At 45.5% G+C, this 26,032-nt stretch overlaps 1 protein-coding gene across 1 annotated transcript in view; it reads right to left on the minus strand.

The window, feature by feature from the left end:
• Window positions 1–569: 569 nt before the first annotated feature.
• plekho1a (pleckstrin homology domain containing, family O member 1a) overlaps window positions 570–26,032 on the minus strand; it is a 29,194-nt gene continuing 3,731 nt past the window's right edge. The window contains exons 3-6 of the mRNA XM_023975604.2: window positions 22,129–22,269; window positions 6,146–6,250; window positions 5,399–5,500; window positions 570–5,248 (exon numbers count right to left, since the gene is read on the minus strand). Coding sequence (XP_023831372.1) covers window positions 3,959–5,248; window positions 5,399–5,500; window positions 6,146–6,250; window positions 22,129–22,269 — 1,638 coding nt within the window. The 3' untranslated portion in view covers window positions 570–3,958. The remainder of the gene's footprint in view (window positions 5,249–5,398; window positions 5,501–6,145; window positions 6,251–22,128; window positions 22,270–26,032) is intronic.

The following is a 26,032-nucleotide window of genomic DNA, read 5'->3' on the forward strand; positions in this document are numbered from 1 at the left end:
CCATTCATTTGGGTCATATTTATCTATTATTATGAAGTCCTCTCCTATAAAATAAACTGATGAAAACAGGGGCCAGGCAGTAGCACTTTTGCTCCAGGCTCCAATATTACTAATGCCATAACTGGAGCGTCATTATTAATCCATTTGAATCAGTGGCCAAGCTATAGCCAGATGCTGCAAGGTTATTGAGTCACAATGGAGCACGGAGCAGCCACTCCCCCCACAACCCACACTCATCTACCCCCCCACACACACACACACACAAAGGAATCAGGTGATATGATTCTTCCACCGTCACATCTGCTCTACCATACAACCTTTAAACTGTTAATCCCTCTGCGTAAACAGGGCTACTGGCAAGAACATGCAGTAACACTCCTCTAGTACAAAATGGATGGGGGGTAAAATGAATTGAACCGCAGTAAAGATGGAGCCGTGAGTCACGTTCGTAATAATGTATTATTAAATTTGAATACTTAAATCAGTCCTAATGGGTAAAATGATAAAAATGAAATTCTGCACCGAAGGGACTCAAACCCGTAGTTAAAAGTGATGAAAGACAAAGGGAATTCAGTGTAAATAATTTATTTCACTTATACATACATTAGTCATTTCACAATTGCTGTTAATACAATCTATTTATGCAGATTGCTTGAGACATGTTAATGCCTTTTCACTTCTTTCTGGCAGAGTTGCTATACACTGGTCTATGGCTTAGCTCAGATTACAAAGCGGTGGTGGATATCTCTTTCGTTATCAACATTAGGCCTACTATATTGCATGTTGTCATGTGCATCAAGGGCATATAATTGCTGCTGAAGGGACACATACACATAATCAAATAAACCAATAAACCGCAATCATATATGACTGATTTTAACCGTATGTAAGGTGAGCCTGGTGTAATGGGGTGATGTTTGTCCTGTCCTAGATGCACTGTGCATTTTAATTTCAACTCAGTGACCTATGAATCATGTTTTGGCAGTCAGCCAATGACATGGCAGGAAATGCTAACCATGTGACTAAACAAGGACATGATACTGAGAACATTGATTTCCACCCTAGTTTGGTATGAAATAGTGCAGTGTGACCAACCCATCTTCATATCTCCAAGTTTAACATCTCTGTGCCCTGAAAATGTTTCAGAAGCTTTCATTATCCCCTCTCTCATAAAATAACTGATCCTCATGAAATGATTAATGAAAGCCTATGAAATGTGAGATTACCCTGTGCACCTTTTGGAAGAGACAGAAGAACTGTTGAAATCATCTGCCCACTTGATTCGAATCGTAACGAACGCTACAGAGACTCAACATGACGCCTGCAATTATAATCCCATAATAGCATTTCTCCTCAGAAGCTGATCAGAGTTAATGAGCACTTTCTCTTGCTCTCTGCCACCGAATCACTCACATGCAGGCTTTTGTAGATCATAGAACCTCAATTAACCAAAACAATAGAGGCATTCTGAGTACAAGCAGGAGACCATGTTACATGACCAGAATAATAAAAGTAAATTTAATAGAGCGAAGTAGTTAGCTACTTAATATCCTTGCAATCAAAGTGGCCTTGTGGTCCGTGAGTTTCAGCTATAAGTGTTGGGAATCCAATTGGTGACATTAGTCAGTTTGATTGCATAATGTAAACAGACATCTTGAGTCTGTCCCTGGAATACTATTGCTCAGTTTAGGACAGAGAAGGGATGAGGAACTAGTTCATTATCTGACACGCTCACAGTAAGAGAAAAATCGCCTTTGTATTCGGTCTCTGAGAAGACCAACAACTACAATACTTGGTTTCTGACACCAAGAGACTGGGGAAATTCTTAATGTTTTGAAGGTCATTGGACTTGACTGCAAGTTGTCAATAACTGAAGCTAACCGAAAGAGAGCAATCCCAGGCAGCTTCTCCACATATGAATTTCCGCGAAAACACGTTCCATTCGTCCATTATAAAAAAGCATCTAATGTTTATGTTTACAGTACAAAGCATTTTCCAATGAAACCTAATCCACCTCTGGCGGATAATAAATGTAAATACACGAGCAGCATTACTTTCCCTGGTGGTGTCAGCGTTACCGAGGCACGGCAACTCTGATCTTAGCCCTGTTTATGCCTCTGTCTGAGTCACCCACTCTTCCACGAACCAGGATTGAGCCATGGTCTGCTCCTACAACCCAGAAGCCCATCCCTCCATTCACAGTGGACCACAGAGCCATTGACAAAGGGAACAAAAATGAGTGCACAGAAAATATATTATGGGTTTAAGGTCCATCCAACCTATTCAAATCAGAAAGCAAATGGCAGTGATAATGAAATTATTATTTCATTACTTGCTCAGCTTGATTTGACTAGTATACAGCACACTGCATTCAGAAACTATTCAGACCCCTTCACTTTTTCCACATTTTGTTACGTTACAACCTTGTTCTAAAATTGATTTTTTTTTATTATTCCTCATCAATCTACACACAATACCCCATAATGACAAAGCAAAAAACAGGTTTTGAATTTTTTGGGAAAAAATTAAAAAAATTAAAATATCCCATTTAGTATTCAGACCCTTTATTCAGTACTTCGTTGAAGCACCTTCGGCAGTGATTACAGCCTTGAGTCTTCTTTGGTATGACGTGACAAGCTTGGGAAGTTTCTCCCATTCTTCTCTGCAGATCCTCTCAAGCTTTGTCAGGTTAGATAGGGAGCGTCGCTGCACAGCTATTTTCAGGTCTCTCCACATATTTGTTAGATCGGGTTCAAGTCCGGGCTCTGGCTGGGCCACTCAAGGACATTCAGAGTCTTGTCCTGAAGCCACTCCTGCGTTGTCTTGTCTGGGTGCTTAGGGTCATTGTCCTGTTGGAAGGTGAACCTTCGCCCCAGTCTGAGTTCCTGAGCGCTCTGGAGCAGGTTTTCATCAAAGATCTCTCTGTACTTTGCTCCGTTCATCTTTCCCTCGATCCCGACTAGTCTCCCAATCCCTGCCGCTAAAAAACATCCCCCCAGCATGATGCTGCCACCACCATGCTTCACCATATGGATGGTGTTGGCCAGGTGATGAGCGGTGCCAGACGTGACGCTTGGCATTGGGGCCAAGGAGTTCAATCTTGGTTTCATCAGACCAGAGAATCTTGTTTCTCAGGGTCTGAGAGTCCTTTAGGTGCCTTTTTGTAAACTCCAAGCGGCTGTCATGTGCCTTTTACTGAGGAGTGGCTTCCGTCTGGACACTCTACCATAAAGGCCTGATTGGTGGGGTGCTACTGAGATGGTTGTTCTTCTGCAAGGTTCTCCCATCTCCACCGAGGAACTGGAGCTATGCCTATGTGTTCTTGGTCACCTCCCTGACCAAGGCCCTTCTCCTCCGATTGCTCAGTTTGGCCGGGCGGCCAGCTCTAGGAAGAGTCTTGGTGGTTCCAAACTTCTATTTAAGAATGATGGAGGCCACTGTGTTCTTGGGGACCTTCAATGCTGCAGACATGTTTTGGTACCCTTCCCCAGATCTGTGCCTCGACACAATTCTGCTCCTTTGACCGCATGGCTTGGTTTTTGCTCTGACATGCACTGTCAACTGTGGGACCTCATATAGACAGGTGTGTGCCTTTCCAAATCATGTCCTATCAATTGAATTGACCACAGGTGGACACCAATCAAGTTGTAGAAACAAGGATGATCAATGGAAACAGGAAGCACATTTGAACAATTTATCATTATGGGGTATTATGTGTAGATTGATGAGGGAACACATTTATTTAATCCATTTAGAATAAGGCTGTAACGTAACAAAATGTGGAAAAAGTGAAGGGGTCTGAATACTTTCTGAATGCAAGGATCAAGATAGGAAAGTGCAAAGGGAGCAATAAAGCCTAAAAGCTTTGTACTTCAACACTGGCATGTAATGACAACAAAACATGACAAAAATGTATTTACTCCATGCCCCTAGTGCTGGAGACAACCCAGCGTGCTTTTCAGCTGTGGTGGCGACAGAGGCATGCGTCCTCCAGCCTATAGTCCGGTGGCGGTGTTGGGGGCCTGTCTGTTGTCTTCTTTTCAGAGCGGCGGTTTAGTGACTGCGTCTGCAGCTCCTTCACCTCGTCCAGCACCTCCTTAGCCTGGCGCCAGGAGGAGACGGCCTCCTGCAGAAGTCGCTCCGCCTCCGCCCGTCTACTCTCCAAATCACAGTCACTGAGAAGTGAGTGTGCACTCTTACTATGGAGTGAGTCAGCACGGGGCGAGTCAGCACCTTTCAGAGAAGGTGAGCCGATACTCTTCAGACTTGGGGAGTTCTTACCAATTATATTTGGCGAGTCCTTACCCCTCAGAATAGTATCCTTGATGCGAGGCGAGTCAGAACCCTTCAGACTTGATGAGTCAAAACTTTTTGAAAAGGGTGAACCAATGTTCTTGAGACGTGGGGAGTCAGAACCCTTCAGACTTGGCGAGTCTGTTTCCTTGAAACTGGAAGAATCCAAACCCTTCATACAGGGCGAGTCAGTAACCCTGAGACGGGGAGAGTTGTTACCCCTCAAATTAGGAGAGTCAGCCCTCTTTGAATGGGGTGAGTCTGTACCTTTTGAGCGGGACTTCTTGCCCTTCGTACGAGGCGAGTCTTTCCCCCTCAAACGAGGCGAGTCTTTCACCCTCAAACGAGGAGGGTCACTACTCTTACTGCGAGGTGAACCTGAGGGCCTGGAGTGAGGAGACTCAGAGCCTCTTAGATGGTACAAACGGGGTGAGTCAATGCCCTTTAGATAGGGCGAGTCTAAGCCTTTTGCACGTTGCAGTTCCTCCAATCGCATTTCTTCCAGCAGTTCCTGAGCCCTCTGCATTTTCTGGGCGATAAGACTCTGCAGTGGCCCGACAGGCTGGACAGGTTCACCTATGGGGCGAGGGTGAAGGTCACCCCTGACTGGCCGCAAGGAAAGGACCTCGTCCATGGAGGCGCAGCGGCTCCTACCTTGGGCATTGAACCTCTTCCCTGGTGGAGGGGTATGGGATTGAGCCTCAAGATGGTGCGCCCGGTCCCAGGAGAGCTCGCTCCCGTGAGGCAGGCTGCTCGTCTTGGGTACCTTTAGGTCCTTTGTGGTGACACAGAGTTTGGAGACGTCTGTGCCAGAACGCTGACGACCTGTGGTCCATTTGTATAGGTCAACCCTGAAGTTATTTTCCCAGAAGCTTTCTTCCTCATCTTCTGGGGTGGAGTCATCTTCCTCGTGGACAAGGTCAAGGGTCAACATTCCGTCTGAGGAGGTGGATGCCTAGGGAGAGCACAAGAGAGTTTAGCATTCGACGCAACAGACCAGGATAATCCTTACAATACAAACAGTATAATTCCTTGTTTGCCTTCCAAAAATATAATATTGACTTGGAACTGAATTGTCAATGTTAGCCAAGGTAGCAACACCCACCACAGCCATGAGATGTCCCCGGGTGGGCAAGCGCCGTGCATGGGGAATCTTGGCACGATCACGTGTAGGGTGCACCAGGACACTGTCCTCTTCAATTGTAACCTATGGAGACAATCAGAAAGAGATAGAGTGATTTTTTTTGACAATCAGCATAACAGAAATGTATATTTGTGGAGGGAGAGTTATGGGATTGTAATGTACAGAACATGATGTACATTAGAGTAGAGTACATTGTAGGGCGTTGACAGAGGATTCTTACAATCAGGGCGGCAGACATGCTGCAGAGTTCATTCTCACTTCTTGATGATCTCTAGCTACGGAAGATGGATTTTCACCCCATAGTGTGTGATGGGGAGTGAGCCACTGTTTGATCGCGAGGCACTGGGAAAACATGTGGGAGTCGGCAGGGACGGAGCATTAACAAGGACTCTGTTCCCGATGGAGATGGATGAGTCAGCGAGATATAAACACTTTGATCTCTCATTCACGCCTGGGGAGATTGAATTTACGTGTTTCCCGTATTGATAGATTTTGTCCAAATTCACCAATTTTACAGTGTGCTTAGTAACTGCAAGGTTACATTTTTTTAGGGCTGGCTGTGGGGGCATTTGGAGGTTTCATTCATAAATGTTGCACGAGAGACACGCTAATGAGAGAGAAAAATAAGAAAAGCTCTAGAAAGCTGGGGAGAAGTGAGAGCTAGCGAAATAGGGACAGGGAGGGGGAGGAGAAGAGTGACTGACCTACCTCGTCAAAGATGCGGTTCTTGGCTTTGATGATGGCTGTATTGAGGGCATTGACCCACGACTCCTTCTCCTCGGGGCTAACAGCCAAAAACACAAGATTGGGAACCTGAAGAACAAAAGGAAAGAATCAATTGATTGGTTGAAAGAAGATGAGAAGGTTTAGGCTACTCCACCCCTCCTTCTTAAGTGTGCACTTGCACACTCCCATCATGGATTTGAAAGGAATAAATTGGGGTAAGCATTGGTTAGAGGGAGAGTCGGAAGGTAGCCAATTTGTGAGAGATGGAGAGGGGCACAGAAAGCTTAATGGGGCGGCTTTGCCTAAATCACCAAGAAAAGGGGATTGCACCTCATTAAATGCATTGACAAAGAATTATGTTAAAGATGGTTCTTATCTAGAGCACGGTCTAAGCTGTAAACTGGAGGAAGAATCTCTGCAAAGCTCGACAAAAACAGGTAAATTGAGTATCTGCCCTCCAATTACATCTCCTTGTATATACTTACAATCTTCTCTCAAACACACACTTCCCCCTAGAATATCACACTAAGACAGTGAATAATGACGCAAAATGAACCACAAGCTGGTGCCAAGATCTACAAGAACTGCAGTGGGTCAGAAGTGACAACTGTGAGTGGAATCTCTGTAGGATTTGGGATTTAGAAGTAATGGGATTCTCTGGATTATGTCTTTCTGGAGAAATCCACCAATCCCGGTCTGTGGTGGGGGTGTATTAATGTCCGATCTAATGTGGCAACACAACCATATCATCATCAAGGGAGACAAATAAATAAATTCCATCAGCTAGACACATTTTTTGCACTAACTCTCTTGCACTGACTCTGCACACACACTGGACTCTACCCATACACTCACACATACTTACACTGATACCCCAACACACACACGCGCACACATGCATACTGACGCCACACACACACACACTCACACTTACCACATACACTCATTGGTCAGTTTATTAGGCACATCCATCTAGTGCCGGGTCAGACGGACCCCTTTTGCCTCTAGAACAGCCTGAATTCTTCAGGGCATGGAAACGTTGCTCAAGTGGTATCAAGGGACATAACGTGTGCCAGGAAAACATTCCCCACATCACTACACCACCGCCACCAGCCTGTACCGTTAACACCAGGCAGGATGAAGCCATGGACTCATGCTGCTTACGCATCTGGGTCTGGGTCTCGCCTTGTCATGATAGTACGAACTGGCCATGACAGACCCAACAGACTTGGAACAGCTCCGCCACACTGTCTCCTTGCAGGGAGCCACCATTGGGAGACATCAGGAGTTGCTACAGGGCCTTTTGGAAGGGCTCAGTTCCTTGACGGAACGCCACGACCATGGGTTAAAGGCTATTATGGAGCAAATCAGAGAGTTAGCTCAGACTGTCTGCCACCTCTGGAAAAAACCCAATCACCCAGGATTTTTGTCCCTGTCTGTGGTGAGTTGGTACAGCCTATCCTGACTCCCCGTGAACCCCGCTTACCTCCTCCAGAGTGATATTCGGGGAATCCTGGTACCTGCCGTGGTTTCCTTTCTCAGTGCTCGCTTATTTTTGAGTTACAGCCATCTTCGTTTTCTTCAGACCGATCAAAGATAGCGTGTATAATTACGCTAATGTCGGGAAGGGTGCTCTCCTGGGCTACAGCAGTTTGGGAACAACAATCTGCCATTTGCGGTAATTTGCAGGAATTCATGGCAGAGGTGAGAAAAGTTATTGAGTCTCCGGTATCTGGGAGATAGGCGGCCAGCAAACTGCTTGACTTACGTCAAAACTTTCGCACGTTGGCTGCCGAGAGTGCCTGGAATCCGGAGTCTCTTTTCGATACTTTTCTGCACGGATTATCTGAGGAGGTAAAGGATGGGCTAGTTGCTCGGGAACTGCCGGTGGACCTCGACTCTCTTATCGCCTTAACCATTAAAATTGATGGACGCCTAAGGGAATGCAAGAATGAGAGGAGGTCTGGTCTCGTGCACCCGATATGGCGCGTTCACCTACTATGGAAACCAGATGTTTCCGAAGGCAGCTCTTCCGAGAGAAGTCGAAGTCACCCGAGCTCTCTCGTGAATCTACGACGGCTGAGTTGGATACTCCTGAGCTTATGCAGTTGGGAAGAACTATGCTATCAGTTTGAGAGTGCTCACGGAGGATGAATAATAACTGCTGTCTGTACTGTGGAGGGGCAGGACATTTTATTGCTACCTGCCCTATTAGGAAACCCTTGTCCCTAGTGGGTACCAGTACTATGGTGAGTCATACTGGGAGCTTGGTATTCCCACGCAGCCTCTCTCTGTGCCCATGGATGCTAGGGCACTGGACAGCCGCTCTATAGGGGAAGTCACCCATAGTACTGTGTCCGTTCAATTACGGGTTTCTGGTAACCACAGTGAGACAATACAGTTCCTCCTCATTGCATCTCCCCATGTTCCGGTTGTTTTTGGATTTTCCTGGCTCCAAAAGCACAATCCTGTGATTGACTGGACCACAAGCTCCATCCTGGGTTGGAGCCCATTTTGCCATTCCCACTGCCTTCAAGCAGCACAGCCTTCCCCTAGTCGTCTTCCTCAGGAGGTTAGCAAGACATGTTATCTTCACAAAATACCATGACCTCCTGGAAGTGTTCAGCAAGGCACCTGCCCCTGCGCAGTCCTTATTATTGTGCCATTGATCTTCTCCCAGGCACTACACCACCTTGGGGTCAGTTGTAATCTCTGTCCCGACCAGAGACCATTGCTGTGGAGGAGTACATAGAAGAGTCTCTGGCCACTGGGGCCGTCCCTCCGTCTGCATCTCCTGCCGATGCAGGGTTTTTCTTTGTGGAGAAGGACAAGACCCTGCGCCCACGCATTGACTACCGGGGACTTAACTTCACTAGGGTAGGGGGCACTATTTTCACTTCCGGATGAAAAACATGCCCAAAGTAAACTGCCTGCTACTCAGGCCCAGAAGCTAGGATTTGCATATAATTGGTAGATTTGGATAGAAAACACTCTAAAGTTTCCAAAACTGTTAAAATAATGTCTGTGAGTATAACAGAACTGATTTGGCAGGCGAAAACCTGAGAAAAATCCATCCAGGAAGTGGGATTTTTTTAATGTTTGTAGTTTTCTATTGAATGCCATTACAGTATCCATTGACTTAGGACTCAAAATGCACTTCCTATGGCTTCCACTAGATGTCAACAGTCTTTAGAAATTGTTTCAGGCTTGTATTCTGAAAAATGAGGGAGTAAGACCTCTCTGAATGAGTGGACACTACAGTGTCGCAGAGCTTTTTCATGCGCGCAACCGAGAGTGCGCCTTTCTTGTTTACCTTTTATATTGATGACGTTATTGTCCGGTTGAAATATTATTGATTATTATGACTGAAAACAACCTGAGGATTGATTATAAAGATCGTTTGACATGTTTCTACGAACTTTACGGATACTATTTTGATTTTTCGTCTGCCTGTTGTGACTGCGTTTGAGCCTGTGGATTACTGAACAAAACGGGCAAACAAAACTTAGGTTTTTAGATATAAACATGGACTTTATCGAACAAAACAAACATTTATTGAGTAAATGGGAGTCTTGTGAGTGCAACCATATGAAGATCATCAAAGGTAAGTGATTAATTTTATCACTATTTCTGACTTGTGTAACTCCTCCACTTGGCTGGTTACTGTTTGTAATGATGTGTCTGCTGGGCGCTGTTCTCAGATAATCGCATGGTATGCTTTCGCCGTAAAGCCTTTTTGAAATCTAAGACCGTGGTTGGATTAACAAGAAGTTCATCTTTAAACCCATGTATAACACTTGTATGTTTTATGAATCTTTGAGTATTTATGTTTTTGAATTTGGGGCTCTGCAATTTCACTGGATGTTGGCCAGGTGGGACGCTAGCCTCCCACGTACCCTAGTGAGGTTAACGATATCACTGTCAAAAATCGTTATCCCCTACCTCTCCTCGGCATTTGAATCTCTGCAGGTGGCTACCATGTTTTCCAAGTTGGACCTTTGGAATGCCTACCACCTGGTTCGGATACGGGAGGGGGATGAATGGAAGACAGCCTTCACCACAGCCAGTGGACAATATGAGTACCAAGTCATGCCATTTGGACTCACAAACACCCCCACTGTCTTCCAGGCTTTGGTCAATGATGTGCTTCGGGACATGCTAAACCGGTTTGTGTTCGTCTACCTGGACGACATCCAGTTTTTTCCCCGATCTGCCCAAGAACATGTACTCCATGTCAGACAGGTCCTTCAGCGCCTCCTGGAGAACTGTTTGTGAAAGCCGAGAAGTGTGAGTTCCACCGCTCTTCTATCACCTTTCTGGGATATGTCATGGCTGAGGGCAATGTTCAGATGGATCCTGGAAAGGTGAAAGCAGTGGTGGATTGGCCTCAACCAACATCCAGGGTGCAGCTGCAACGGTTTCTTGGTTTTGCAAACTTTTACCGACATTTCATTTGGGATTACAGCACCCTGGCGGCCCACCTCTCAGCACTCACCTCCCCCAAGGTACCGTTCAAATGGTCTCCAGCTGTCGACAAAGCATTTGTGGACCTGAAGCATCGGTTCACAACAGCACCCATCCTCATCCATCCGGACCCCTTGCGTCAATTTGTGTTGAAAGTGGATGCTTCAGATGTTGGAGTGGGGGCCATACTGTCCCAGCGATCTGCCCAGGACCAGAAGCTTCATCCCCTTGGGTTGTGCTGTGGCGGAGATCTTTGTGGGCTTATACTCGGCCTTGTCTGAGGATGGTAAGTTGGTGATTGAAGATATCCCTCTAGTGGTGTGGGGGCTGTGATTTGGCAAAGTGGGTGGGGTTATATCCTGCCTGTTTGGCCATGTCCGGGGGTATCGTCGGATAGGGCCACAGTGTCTCCCGACCCCTCCTGTCTCAGCCTCCAGTATTTATGCTGCAGTAGTTTATGTGTCGGGGGGCTAGGGTCAGCCTGTTATATCTGGAGTATTTCTCCTTTCTTATCCGGTGTCCTGTGTGAATTTAAGTATGCTGCCTCTAATTCTCTCTCTCTTTCTCTCTTTCTTTCTTTCTCTCTCTCAGAGGAGATGAGCCCTAGGACCATGCCTCAGGACTACCTGGCCTGATGACTCCTTGCTGTACCCAGTCCACCTGGCCGTGCTGCTGCTCCAGTTTCAACTGTTCTGCCTGCGGATATGGAACCCTGACCTGTTCACCGGACGTGCTACCTGTCCCAGACCTGCTGTTTTTTTCAACTCTCTAGAGACAGCAGGAGTGGTAGAGATACTCTCAATGATCGGCTATGAAACGCCAACTGACATTTACTCCTAAGGTGCTGACCTGTTGCAACCTCGACAACCACTGTGATTATTATTATTTGACCCTGCTGGTCATCTATGAACATCTTGGCCATGTTCTGTTATAATCTCCACCCGGCACAGCCAGAAGAGGACTGGCCACTCCTCATAGCCTGGTTCCTCTCTAGGTTTCTTCCTAGGTTCTGGCCTTTCTAGGGAGTTTTTCCTGGCCACTGTGCTTCTACACTTGCATTGCTTACTGTTTGGGGTTTTAGGCTGGGTTTCTGTACAGCACTTTGTGACATCAGCTGATGTAAGAAGGGCTTTATAAATACATTTGATTTGATTTGATCCCTGTGCTTTCCTGTTCCATCGTCTCAGTCCTGCTGAGAGGAACTACGATGTTGGCAACCGAGAACTCCTGGTGGTGAGGATGTCGTTGGAGGAGTGGAGGGACTGGCTGGAAGGAGCAGAACAGCCTTCCTGGTCTGGACCGACCATAAAAATGTGGAATATCTCCGTTCAGTGGGCCCTCCTGTTTACCAGATTAAACTTGACCATTTCCTACTGTCCAGGGTCTAAAAATGTGAAGCCTGATGCTCTCTCCTGCCTATACAGTTCCTCTGCCACACCATCGACTTCCAAACCATTCTCCCTATCTCATGCCTTGCTGCCACCGTGATTTGGGGTATTGAGAACCTGATTCGCGAGGCGCAACACTCCCAGCCTAGACCTGAAGGGGGCCCGGCTAACCGTCTGTTTATCCCTAACCCAGTCCGGTCCCGGATCCTGGAATGGGCTCATTCCTCCAGGCTGACCTGTCATCCAGGGTCCCGTCGTACACTAACCTTCCTTCGACAACGTTTCTGGTGGTCCCTGACGTCTCTGCCTTCGTCACCGCATGCACTGTGTGTGCTCAAAAAATGGAAACGTTGCCCGGTTCTCCAAGGCTGCCCATTTCATCCCTCTCCCCAAACTACCTTCTGCCAAGGAGATGGCCCAGCTTATGGTGCAGCATGTCTTCCAGATCCATGGACTCCCGGTAGACATGGTCTCCGATCAGGGTCCTCAGTTCTCGTCTCAGTTCTGGAAGGCATTCTGCACCCTTATTGGGCCATCGGCCAGCCTGTCATCCGGATTCCATACCTAAACTAACGGTCAGTCGAAGCGAGCCAACCAAGACCTGGAGACCACCTTAACTTCTTATGGCTGCAGGGGCAGTATTGAGTAGCTTGGATGAAAGGTGCCAAGAGTAAACGGCCTGCTCCTCAGTCCCAGTTACTAATATATGCATATTATTATTAGTATTGGATAGAAAACACACTGAAGTTTCTAAAACTGTTTGAATTATGTCTGTGAGTATAACAGAACTCATATGGCAGGCAAAAACCTGAGAAAAAATCCAAACAGGAAGTGGAAATTCTGAGGCTGGTTGAGTTTCAACCAAGATCCCATTGAAATCACAGCGAGATATGAATGAGCATTCACTTCCTACGGCTTCCACTAGATGTCAACAGTCTGCAGAACTTTGTCTGATGACTCTACTGTGAAGGGGAGCCGAATGAGAGGAGAATTAGTCACCACTGCCATGAGGTGAACATTATTTGACCACGCGCGTTCACATGAGAGGCAGCTCCGTTCCATCGCTCATCTGAAGGCAATGTAATTCTCCGGTTGGAACGTTATTCAACATTTATTTGAACAACATTCTAAAGATTGATTCAATACATCGTTTGACATGTTTCTACTGACTGTTACGGAACTTTTGGACATTTCGTCAGGTTTTAGTGAACGCGCTTCGTGACTTTGGAATTGTTTACCAAATGCGCTAACCAAAGTAGCTAATTGGACATAAATAACGTACATTATCGAACAAATCAAGCATTTATTGTGGACCTGGGATTCCTGGGAGTGCATTCTGATGAAGATCATCAAAGGTAAGGGAATATTTATCATGTAATTTCTGGTTTCTGTTGACTCCAACATGGGGCTAATTTGATATTGTTCTGAGCTCCGTCTCAGATTATTGCATGGTTTGCTTTTTCCGTAAAGGTTTTTTGAAATCTGACACAGCGGTTGCATTAACCTGTTTGGGGTGCAGCCCGACACCGGTACACTTATGACAACATCCAGCTCAAGTGCAGGGCGCGAAATTCAAAAGCTATTTTTAAAAAATATTTAACTTTCACACATTAACAAGTCCAAGACACCAGATGAAAGATAAACTTCTTGTGAATCAAACCAACATGTCCGATTTTTAAAATGTTTTACAGGGAAGACAAAATATGTAATCTATTAGCTAACCACGTTAGCAAATGACACCACTTTTCTAACTCCATCAGTTTCTTACTCCATCAGGTGCTATCACAAATTCGACCAAATAAAGATATAAATAGCCACTAACCAAGAAACAAATCCATCAGATGACAGTCTGATAACATATTTTGTATAGCATATTTTTTTTCAAAATTTGCATATTTCAGGTATAAATCATATTTTACATTTCAGCTACACTCAGAAAGTGCACCGAAAGCAGCCATAATATTTACAGACACCAACGTCAAATAGCTAATTACTCATCATAAAACATTTCCGAAAAATATATAGTTTGCAGCAATTGAAAGATAGGCAACTTGTGATTCCAAACAATATTTCCGATTTATAAAATGTTTTACAGCGAAAAACAAATGTATCGCTACATTAGCGTAGCCACAATAGAGAGACACATTTGGGCGCCCACGACCCGTTCACATGCACGACAGATATATGAAATAACATCATAAAATGAGTCTTACTTTGGCTGATCTTTCATCAGAAGGTTGAAGAAGGTGTCCTCTGTCCAGATGAGTCGTTGTTTCGATTCAGAATGGCAAATTTCCCTCTTCAATTAGCATTGGCACGAGCCGAGTGGCATACATTTCTCCAACGTAAACACAGTCAGAGGACGGAACACGGCAAAACTCCCGAATAAAGTTTCAATAATCTGATTAAACTATATTGAAAAAACATACATTACGATGATATGRTCACATGTATCAAAAAAAATTCGAGCCGGAGATGTTAGCCGTTCGTTACGAAGGCAAAACAGAAGTCAATCCCACTTCCTTCAGAGTACCGGAAGTGGACGCTCACGTCAAAGAAATAGGTTTTTTTCCACCACAGGACAAGATGAGCACAAAAATTTCTTCTCTGACATCCTCTTTACACCAATAGGAAGGCGTATAGAGTGTCAGCAGACTCCTAAGTGTCAAGACCATGTATAGGCATCAAGTTGAAAAGAGCATCGATTTCTGACATTTCACTTCCTGGTCAGGAAAAGTGCTGCAGAAGGACTTCTGTTTCACTCAGAGAAATAATTCCAACTCTTTTAGAAACTAGAAAGTGTTTTCTATCCAAAAAGAATAATAATATTCATATTGTACGAGCAAGATTTGAGTAGGAGGCCGTTTGAAATGGGCACGATTTCACTGGCTACTCAACACTTTGCCTTGCAGCCTTAAGGAGAGGTATATCTATAATTCCATGTGTATAACTTGTATTATCATCTACATTTATGATGAGTATTTCTGTTGAAACGATGTGGTTATACAAAATCACTGGATGTTTTTGGAACTAGTGAATGTAACGCGCCAATGTAAACTCAGATTTTTTTATATAAATATGAACTTTATCAAACAAAACATACATGTAATGTGGAACATGAAGTCCTATGAGTGTCATCTGATTAAGATCATCAAAGGTTAGTGATTCATTTTATCTCTATTTGTGCTTTTTGTGACTGCTATCTTTCGCTGGAAGAATGGCTATGCTTATTGTGGTTTGGTGTGACCTAACATAATCGTTTGTAGTGCTTTCGCTGAAAAGCATATTTGAAATCGGACACTTTGGTGGGATTAACAACAAGATTACCTTTAAAATGGTATAAGACACATGTATGTCTGAGGAATTTTAATTATGAGATTTCTGTTGTTTTGAATTTTGCGCCCTGCACTTTCACTGGCTGTTGTCATATCATCCTGTTACCGGGATTGCAGCCATAAGACGTTAAGGTGCCTGGTCTCAATCAACCCCACTACCTGGAGCCGTCAACTGGTCTGGGTGGAGTATGCCCGGAACACTCTTCCCAGGGCGGCTATTCTCAAGACCAACTCCAGATATCGTCGAAAAGCGGACCTTCGCTGGACCCCAGCTCCCCGCTACCGCATTGGGCAGAGGGTATGGCTTTCCACTCGGGATCTGCCCCTTCGGGTAGAGTCCCGCAAGCTGTCTCCCCGGTTCATTGGTCCTTTTCCCATCTCCAGAGTCCTGAGTTCCACTGCTGTCCATCTTGTGTTACCCCGTATTTAATTATACTGTATTTACCCCTACCTTCCATGTGTCTAGGATTAAGCCTATGTCTCACTGTCCTTTGTCTTCTGTCTCCAGGCCCATCCCTCCCCCCGGGTTATAGGTGGCCAGCCAGCATATACGGTGAGATGCCTCCTGAAGGTTCGACCGTGGGGCAGGGGTTTCCAGTACCTGGTTGACTGGGAGGGTTATGGCTCGGAGGAGAGGTGCTGGGTCCCTGCTAAAGCCATCTTGGACCCGGTCCTCATCGCCGATTTCCACTGCCGACACCCTGGTCAGCCAGTTATGCGCCCAGGTAGAACGCCAGGTGGCGGTACTGTCACGCCCTGATCTGTTTCACCTGTTACTGTGATTGTCTCCACCCCCTCCAGGTGTCACTTATTTTCCCCAGTGTATTTATCCATGTATTTCCTGTCTCTCTGTGCCAGTTCACCTTGTGTGGTAGTCAAGTCAACCCGCGTGTTTTTCCCATTCTCCTTTTGCTATTCTCTTTTTGATAGTCTTCCCGGTTTTGAACCCTGCCTGACTCTGGACTACTTTCCTGCCTGCCTGATCATCCTGCATCCCCTGACCTTGATTCTGCCTGCCCTTCGGTACCCTTTGGACTCCAAACTGGTTTTGACCCTTTTGCCTGTCCACGACCATTCTCTTGCCTTACCCTTTTGGATTAATAAATATTGTAAGACTCCAACCATCTGCCTCCTGTGTCTGCATGTGGATCTCGCCTTGTGTCATGATACTGATAGGAGTGGAACCCGATGTGGTCGTCTGCGGCAATAGCCCATCCGTGACAAGGACAGACGAGTTGTGCGTTCCGAGATGCCGTTCTGCACCCTACTGCGCCATTATTTGCCTGTTTGTGGCCCTCCTGTTAGCTTGCACAATTATTGCCATTCTCCTTCGACTTCTCATCAACAAGCTGTTTTTTGTTTGTTGCACCACTCTCGGTAAACCCTAGACACTGTCGTCCATGAAAAGCCTAGGAGGCCAGCCAGTTCTGAGATAGTGGAACCGGTGCACGTGACTCCATTTTGGTTAACGGGCTGATGTACCTAATAAACTGCCAACTGAGTGTACGCTGCTGCTACTGTCTATTATTCTGTTGCCTAGTCACTTTACCCCTACCTACATGTACATAGCTACCTCAATTACATCGTACCCCTGCACATCGACTTGGTACTGGTACTCCCTGTATATAGCCATGTTATTTTGACTTGTTATTTTGACTCTCCCTGCCCACACCCGCCCCATCTGGAAACCTCTTTGTTAAGGTTTATGTTTGTGTCATGCTTATGTTTGCAATACTGACAACAAAGTTTGTATATGTCGATAATGTATTATGTGTAAAACATATAAATAGTGGCAGGGTCTACAAGAAATCATGGACTACAAGAAGAAAACCAGCCACGTCACGGACACCGACGTCACGCTTCCAGACAAACTAAACACCTTCTTTGCACGCTTTGAGGATAATACAGTGCCACCGTCGCGGCCTGATAACAAGAACWSCCCCCCCCCCCCCCCCCACYCTCCTTCTCTGTGGCCGATGTGAGTAAAACATTTAAACRTGTTAACCCTCRCAAGGCTGCTGGCCCAGAYGGCATCCCTAGCCGCGTCCTCAGAGCATGCGCAGACCAGGTGGCTGGTGTGTTTGCGGACATATTCAATCGCTTCCTATCCCAGTCTGCTGTCCCCACATGCTTCAAGATGGCCACCATTGTTCCTGTACCCAAGAAGGCAAAGATAACTGAACTAAATGACTACCGCCCCGTAGCACTCACTTCTGTCATCATGAAGTGCTTTGAGAGACTAGTCAAGGATCATATCACCCCCACCTTACTGGCCACCTTAGACCCACTTCAGTTTGCATACCGCCCTAACAGGTTTACAGACGATGCAATCGCCATCACACTGCCCTATCCCATCTGGACAAGAGGAATACCTATGTAAGAAGGCTGTTCATTGTCTACAGCTCAGCAGTCAACACCATAGTACCCTCCAAGCTCATCATCAAGCTGGAGGCCCTGGGTCTCAACCCCGCCCTGTGCAATTGGGTCCTGGACTTTCTGACGGGCCGCCCCCAGGTGGTGAAGGTAGGAAACAACATCTCCACTTCGCTGACCTTCAACACTGGGACCCCACAAGGGTGCGTGCTCAGCCCCCTCCTGTACTCCCTGTTCACCCATGACTGCGTGGCCATGCACGCCACCAACTCAATCATCAAGTTTGCAGACAACACAACAGTAGTGGGCTTGATTACCAACAACGACGAGACAGCCTACAGGGAGGAGGTGAGGGCACTCGGAGTGTGGTGTCAGGAAAACAACCTCTCACTCAACGCCAACAAAACAAAGGAGATGATCGTGGACTTCAGGAAACAGCAGAGGGAGCAACCCCTATCCACATCGAAGGGACAGCAGTGGAGAAAGTGGAACATTTTAAGTTCCTCGGCGTACACGTCAACGACAAACTGAAATGGTCCTCCCACACAGACAGTGTGGTGAAGAAGGCGCAACAGCGACTCTTCAAACTCAGGAGGTTGAAGAAATTTGGCTTGTCACCCAAAACCCTGACAAACTTCTACAGATCCACAATCGAGAGCATCCTGTCGGGCTGTATTACAGCCTGGTACGGCAACTGCTCCACCCTCAACCGCAAGGCTGTCCAGAGGGTGGTGCGGTCTGCACAACGCATCACCGGGGGCAAACTACCTGACCTCCATGACACTTATAGCACCCGATGTCACAGGAAGGCAAAAAAGATAATCAAAGACAACAACCACCCGAGCCACTGCCTATCATCCAGAAGGCAAGGTCAGTACAGGTGCATCAAAGCTGGGACGGAGAGACTGAAGAAAAGCTTCTATCTCAAGGCCATCAAACTGCTAAACAGCAATCACTAACTCAGAGAGGCTGCTGCCTACATGGAGACCCAATCACTGGGCACTTTAACAAATTGATCACTAGTCACTATAAACAACGCCACTTTAAATAATGCCACTTTAATAATGTTTGCATATCTTACATTACTCATATCATATGTGTATATACTGTATTTTATACAATCTATTGCACCTTGCCTATGCCGATCGGCCATCGCTCATCCATATATTTATATGTACATATTCTCATTCCCCCTTTTAGATTTGTGTGTATTAGATAGTTGTTGGGGAATTGTTAGATCACTTGTTAGATATTACTGCACTGTCGGAACCAGAAGCACAAGCATTTTGCTACACTCGCATTAACATCTGCTAACCATGTGTATGTGACCAATAAAATTTGATTTGATTTGATGTACAGGTTTCAAGACTAGTCATTCAACTGAGACTGCTCTTCTCTGTGTCACGGAGGCGCTCCGCACTGCTAAAGCTAACTCTCTCTCCTCTGCTCTCATCCTTCTAGACCTATCGGCTGCCTTTGATACTGTGAACCATCAGATCCTCCTCTCCACCCTCTCCGAGTTGGGCACTCTCCGGCGCGGCCCACGCTTGGATTGTGTCCTACCTGACAGGTCGCTCCTACCAGGTGCGTGGCGAGAATCTGTCTCCGCACCACGTGCTCTCACCACTGGTGTCCCCTAGGGCTCTGTTCTAGGCCCTCTCCTATTCTCGCTATACACCAAGTCACTTGGCTCTGTCATATCCTCACATGGTCTCTCCTATCATTGCTATGCAGACGACACACAATTAATCTTCTCCTTTCCCCCTTCTGATAACCAGGTGGCGAATCGCATCTCTGCATGTCTGGCAGACATATCAGTGTGGATGACGGATCACCACCTCAAGCTGAACCTCGGCAAGACGGAGCTGCTCTTCCTCCCGGGGAAGGACTGCCCGTTCCAATGATCTCGCCATCACAGTTGACAACTCCATTGTGTCCCTCTCCAGAGTGCTAAGAACTTTGGCGTGATTCCTGGACAACACCCTGTCGTTCTCAACTACATCAAGGCGGTGACCCGTTCCTGTAGGTTCATGCTCTACAACTTCGCAGAGTACGACCCTGCCTCACACAGGAAGCGGCGCAGGTCCTAATCCAGGCACTTTGTCATCTCCCGTCTGGATTACTGCAACTCGCTGTTGGCTGGGCTCCCTGCCTGTGCATTAACCCCTCAACTCATCCAGAACGCCGCAGCCCGTCTGGTGTTCAACCTTCCCAAGTTCTCTCACGTCACCCCGCTCCTCCGCTCTCTCCACTGGCTTCCAGTTGAAGCTCGCATCCGCTACAAGACCATGGTGCTGCCTACGGAGCTGTGAGGGGAACGGCACCTCCGTACCTTCAGGCTCTGATCAGGCCCTACACCCAAACAAGGGCACTGCGTTCATCCACCTCTGGCCTGCTCGCCTCCCTACTCTGAGGAAGTACAGCTCCCGCTCAGCCCAGTCAAAACTGTTCGCTGCTCTGGCACCCCAATGGTGGAACAAACTCCCCCACGACGCCAGGTCAGCGGAGTCAATCACCACCTTCCGGAAACACCTGAAACCCCACCTCTTTAAGGAATACCTAGGATAGGATAAAGTAATCCTTCTAACCCCCCCCCCCCCTTAAAAGAGTTAGATGCACTATTGTAAAGTGGTTGTTCCACTGGATATCATAAGGTGAATGCACCAACTTGTAAGTCGCTCTGGATAAGAGCGTCTGCTAAATGACTTAAATGTAAATGTAAATGTAGCCTACTACCCTCCTGAAAAAAGAACATGAAATCCTGCTTACGCTTACTGATGCATGGAATGCAATGGTTCGAACAGTTTTGTGTACAATGAAGTTTGTAGGCTACACCATTGACCAGACAAAGGCGATCAAGGAAGGGGACCAGCAGCAAAGCAGTCAGCACAGCAGCTACGTAGGTAGCGGAGTGGGCACAGCAGGAAACAAGGTCTGAGGTTAACACAGGCTTAGGAGATCTTATACATTTTGTTCTATGAGATAATATCAGTCAGTTAACATGACCTCTATGAATTATGAAGCCTTTAAGTGCTTTTGTTAATTGCATAAATGCTTCAAGATCTCCTAAGCCTGTGTTTACCACAGACCTTATTTTCGGCGTTTATCCAAAAACGGCATTCATTTTCCCATAGGCTTTGTACAATGAACCATGGCGGAATTAGTGCCTAGAAAAAGACGCCATTACTATTTATCTCTATTGGGATACAAAGACTCAGTATCCGTAGCCACTCCATTATCTTTAACTCTGCAATGTTGGAAAAGGACTCGTAAGTAAGTATTTCACTGTAAGTCTACACCTGTTGTATACGAAACATGTACATTTGATTGTTTTGATTTGAGCTTGTACTTTGTCTCATACTCTCTCTTTATAGAGAACCACAAACTATGTCTGATGATAAGCTTGTACTTTATGTCTCATACTCTCTCTTTATAGAGAACCACAAACTATGTCTGATGATAAGCTTGTACTTTATGTCTCATACTCTCTTTATAGAAAACCACAAACTTTGTCTGATGATAAGCTTGTACTTTATGTCTCATACTCTCTCTTTATAGAAAACCACAAACTATGTCTGATGATAAGCTTGTACTTTATGTCTCATTACTCTCTCTTTATAGAAAACCACAAACTATCTGAGAACGAAAGATAACTGACGATAGCTTGTACTTTGTCTCATACTCTCTCTTTATAAGAAAACCACAAACTATGTCTGATGATAAGCTTGTACTTTATGTTTCCATACTCTCTCTTTATAGAAAACCCAACTATGTCTGATGATAAGCTTGTACTTTGTCTCATACTCTCTCTTTATAGAAACCACAAACTATGTCTGATGATAAGCTTGTACTTTGTCTCATACTCTCTCTCTTATAAAAACCACAAACTATGTCTGACTGATAAGCTTGTACTTTGTCTCATACTCTCTCTTTATATAGAAAACCACAAACATATGTCTGACGATAAGCTTGTACTTTGTCTCATACTCTCTCTTTATAGAAAACCACAAACTATGTCTGACGATAAGCTTGTACTTTGTCTCATACTCTCTCTACAGACAAATTTGTGGTGTGTTGTTTTGTTTGATCCCTCCATAGAAAACCACAAACTATGTCTGACGATAAGCTTGTACTTTGTCTCATACTCCTCTCTTTATAGAAACCACAAACTATGTCTGATGATAAGCTGTACTTAGACTCATACTCTCTCTTTATAGAAAACCACAAACTATGTCTGACGATAAGCTTGCCTCAAGTTTCAGATTTTAACAAAAGAAAACTTCAAATGCATTTTCAGCTAAAATCAACACCTGCAGTAAGGACTTCCCACTGAGGCCTACACACCCCAGGCCCTGCTGAGCCTCCCTGCCTGACTCCTTCACTCTCCCTGGGCAGAAGGACTCACTATATTCCCAGGCTGCTTGCAGCGGAGCAGGGTGAACCTGCTGTGGTTCTTCTTACTGCGGCTCTTGGCCTTGCGCAGCTCCTCAGAGCGTTCGTAGTCAGCCAGGTCAAACAACTCCTGGACTTTCCTCTCATCCTTCACCTGGAAACACACAGAGAAAACAAGAGGTAGTTACAACTCAGGTCTGTGCAAGATGGCACTGGCAAATGAGTTTTGTCAATTTGTTTTGAACCTTAAACCATCTGTCTACCACAAAAATAGACCTATGCACAAACACACACATATGCACACGCACACACACACACAGAGAACAACCTACTGTGCATTACAGCAGGACATCTTGAGTTTAACCCAAGGGAAAAGACTAATTACCACTCTCTGTTATCCAGCAGCTTTCGACAGCACAGAGACACACCACAGTGCCTGGATAAAACTCAGCCGTTTGAAATAAAACCTTTTCTCACATTCGTATCATCCATTATTTTAGGATGTTAATGAGGTTTCAAATGGAATTCTCTTGCATATCAGGCCTTACATGCCCATACAGAAGATCTTCTGTAGGTGTAATGGTCTTTTTAGGATATGTCCAAATGTCTATAAAACAAATCCATTACAGGCCTGATGTTACCATGTTTTGATCATACTTTTACCCAGAGCATTGAAAAATGTGTTTATTTTCAAAACCTGCTTCCCAATGCCACCAAAACGCAATAGCCAGAAAAAATAGGTAGGTAGAAAAATTGAGTCTTGGAGCGGGTGTTCATGTGTTACTCCCCTGCCTCCCATTATTGGTCTTGTTGCCCCGCCGCAAAGTGTCTAATTTAAACGCAGATCAATTGTAATCAACAGTGCTGGGGCAGAGACATCGACCTCTCCATTCAGCCTGACTGACAGGTGATTACATACAACCCCAGGGGTGGTGGGACCTCTCAGAGGGCCCCATTAACTTCAACACATCAACGGGATCACTGGGGGTCATGGTGGGTGTGCGTGTTTGGAGGTGTTGGGGGTTGGTTATTGACATGGATACAAGTCTATGTGTAGGTCTGTTGTGAGAACCTAAGGAGACGCAGAGAGACATGGTTGAACGCCATTGGTACACACAGCAATGGTGTGTGTGGGTGGATGTGACTGTGTGTTGGGAAGGGGCAGGGGCGTTCCACTTTCATCTGGATGAATAGAGTTTTTCCACAGCAACAGAGCCGTGCATCAGAGGAATCTTCCGATGTTAGAACGAGACACGGAGCCACTCTATGATCAAAGAAACAACCACATACGGTATAATTAAATAATGTGTCACAGCCTTGGATCAACCCCCATTAAACCACTAGCAGCCTGAAATCCACTTGTTAGGGCTGTTATTAGTTGTGTCCTAAATTTGACCATTTGCCTTTTAATTTCATTGAGGAACTGTATTATGCCTAGCGATACAGTATATGAGGACAAAACATACATCAAAGTGTAGTCCAATTTCTTCCTGACAAAATACAGATCTAAACTGTGCCCCACCTCATGCTGATACACCTTCATTAACCACCCAAATTGCATTTAAAATGTAAAAGATAAACAAGAGCTCTGTGTGTGTGTGTGTGTGTGTGTGTGTGTGTGTGTGCTTGTTGTGTGTGTGTGTGTGGTGTGTGTGTGTGTGTGTGTGTGTGTTGTGTTGGTGGTGTGTGTGTGTGTGTGTGAGTGAGTGGGAGTGATGTGGGGAGTGAGTGAGGAGTGAGAGGAGTGAGTGATGAGTGAGTTGAGTGAGTGAGTGAGTGAGTATGAGTGAGAGAGAGAGAGAGAGAGAGAGAGAGAGAGAGAGAGAGAGAGAGAGAGAGAGAGAGAGAGAGAGAGAGGCTCACAACTATAATATGGGGCAAAATAAGCCCTGAGGATCCATTCTGGAACGCCCACCATCCCATCAATATTTCACTCCCCTCCTGCTACGTATATGGAAAAGCAGAGTTGGGGGTGGTAGTGGGAGTAAAATACCCACCACTAAGAATAACCCAGCAACATACCGCCGTGAAACGCAAAAATAGAGAAAGTCTATACTAGCCGGCGGAAGCCCATCAAACAGTACAGTGCAAGGAAAAACCCTAGAGCGAATGGAAAGGCGATGTCCAATTGGTCACACTCCAAAATCTGGTTGACATGCCGTTAATACCCTGTAATCAAGCCCTGGAGGAGTTATGTTTATATAAACCAGGTTGGAATTAAGAGGGGAAGTGGATTAAAATCATATTTTCAATCAGTGTGAAAAATGTGATGTAGTTAAGAGCTGGGGAGTATAAAGAGGCTGGTTTATTTATAATATAATACTATAAATATAATATTCCCCAGAACTGACCAGTAGGCTTTCCTGAAATAACTAGCATAGCAAGTATGGAAAGCTAAACCACCATGGCCTCCCTGCACCAATCATATAGATTTATTACATTGACCATGTGGTATGCTTGACCAGTCATCTTGCACTATTTCCAAATTACAGTACATAGGGGTTTCACCAACAACCCAGTTCTCCACTGATCACGTTGATCCGTTGGACCAGTAACAACACTTGTGTGGTCCTTGACCAATTTTAGAGGTGTGTTGCTAAGCTCCTCCAGTCACAGGGCTCCTGTATCAACCACTAAACTTGGTCACACATTCGCCTTCTATACCAATCCCATTGCAACAGTATCTGTAAACTACATCAATCACAAAGACCTTGACCAACTACAAAACACTTTGCCCAACTGCGTCACCACATTTCTTCAACGCATGGCCTAAAATGTTACCTCAAGTACCCCCTGGCCTCGGTTATACAGTGTCTGATGAATACAAGCTTCACTTTCTCGCTCTAAATCCTGTTTTGTTGGAGTGTCCTCGTTCATATGCCGTGCACGTCACCACTGAAAACCATAAAGACCTCTCTCTATGTATCTATAAACATAGGTGGAACTCCCAGCAATTATTCACATAGATCATAGATGTAGTGTTTGAAGTGGAAGCACTTTGAGCATTCTACAGGAGCATCTCTGTCTGCACGTGTAAAGCCTCCTATCATCACAAGACTTGAGAAGAGAACAGAGAGTTCTCTTCTGAAAGATGTATGATGTGTGTAACCTGCAGCCAATAGCACAGCTGTAAGATAAGAGCAGAGCAATATGCAGGGGTGATATCCTCGGAGCAGAGACAGGACACACTCCTCTGCACAGGAACACACGCCTCCATAACATACACTCTCAGCACTATTCTCAACTATGACAACATACTGTACACTTTTCACACAGAAGACATGGCCTTCTATGGAGGAACAGACCTCAATGTAACTCACGTATCTATGCAGTTCATGTGTTGTGTACTGCATGTTCTTGCAGTGTGTCTGTCTGGCCAGCCAATCAAGGCTCTCAGAGCTATGGCTCTGTAGACTATTATGGGAAGCTTGAGCTGACGATGATTTACTTAAAAAAAAAAAAAATCCTGGTTTTGCACAGATTTTCACTGTGAGCAGTAGCTGAGTCGGCATATTACGAAAAATACACCGCAGTTAGCGGGCTCTTTGAGATTATGGAACTTTTAATGATATCTTGACATTTTCAACATAAAAATACTGTAGCTGTTCCTTGAGTCATTTCCCCTGACACTACTAAGTAACCGGCAGGCGATGAAATCCAATAGTCTTAAAATTATATTTGTGCTCTGCGCCCAAGTCTCGTGGTAGCGCTACCGACCTCCAGACTATATGCCCTCCAGCGGCAGGAGTTCTCTCTCTGAACTTCCCTCTAAAATATCACCTTTCCTTCACAATAAAAGCACAAAAAAATAAGACAGGAGAACAGATAGGAACATATTTGTGCTCTTCTTAGTGGTCAAAGGATGAAGTACATTTTAATCATCTGGGGTAGTACAGAGTAATGTCACCAGCAGTTAA

Source organism: Salvelinus sp. IW2-2015, linkage group LG30 (genome assembly GCF_002910315.2).
Source record: "Salvelinus sp. IW2-2015 linkage group LG30, ASM291031v2, whole genome shotgun sequence".
NCBI lineage: Eukaryota > Metazoa > Chordata > Actinopteri > Salmoniformes > Salmonidae > Salvelinus > Salvelinus sp. IW2-2015.